Raw genomic sequence first — 563 nt, forward strand, 5'->3', positions numbered from 1 at the left:
CTTGGTGATGCCCAGGACGCCGATGTTGGGGCTGGAGGAGGTGGAGCCGTTGCCAGTTCCCAGCAGTCCCGCGATGATGCAGGAGATGCCCTCGGTGAAAATGCCCCTGAGGACCAACGCGGACGGGATGGTTCCCATCCCGCTCTCCTGCAGCATCCCTGCCTGGTCTCTAGGACTGCCAGGTGTGAGCAGGGCACTGCAGAGCAGGGGCACAGCTGGCTGTACCTGTTAATGGCATGCACGGGGGGCGCGGGGGCTCCTGCCAGCCGGGCACAGGAGTAGTAGTCCCCGATGGACTCGATGATGCCTGCCAGTGTGGCACTGAACATGCCCAGCACGGCCGCTGAGGTCACCGTGGGCACACCCCACTGGCCTGTCCAGGGGGCAGAGAAGGAGGTCAGGGTTGAGGGCACCCCAGGACAGGGCCCCCCTTGTGCTCACCAGTGCCACTTTGGGGGCCCCCTGGGTGCTCCCCAGCCCTGGTGGTGCTGCACCAGGTCCCCACATCCCCCAGGATGAAGGAGAATCGGAGGCCCAGCACGCTGTGGGGCTGCCTGGCACTC

At 66.3% G+C, this 563-nt stretch overlaps 1 protein-coding gene across 1 annotated transcript in view; it reads right to left on the minus strand.

Moving 5' to 3' along the window:
• Positions 1-11: 11 nt before the first annotated feature.
• The window catches only part of LOC103808103 (solute carrier family 23 member 1-like), a gene marked incomplete at both ends in the record, with an annotated part of 1,506 nt that continues 954 nt past the window's right edge, over positions 12-563 (minus strand). The window contains 2 exon segments of the mRNA XM_009080866.1: positions 12-106; positions 226-462. Coding sequence (XP_009079114.1) covers positions 12-106; positions 226-462 — 332 coding nt within the window.

Source organism: Acanthisitta chloris, unplaced genomic scaffold, assembly GCF_000695815.1.
Source record: "Acanthisitta chloris isolate BGI_N310 unplaced genomic scaffold, ASM69581v1 scaffold30308, whole genome shotgun sequence".
Lineage (NCBI taxonomy): Eukaryota > Metazoa > Chordata > Aves > Passeriformes > Acanthisittidae > Acanthisitta > Acanthisitta chloris.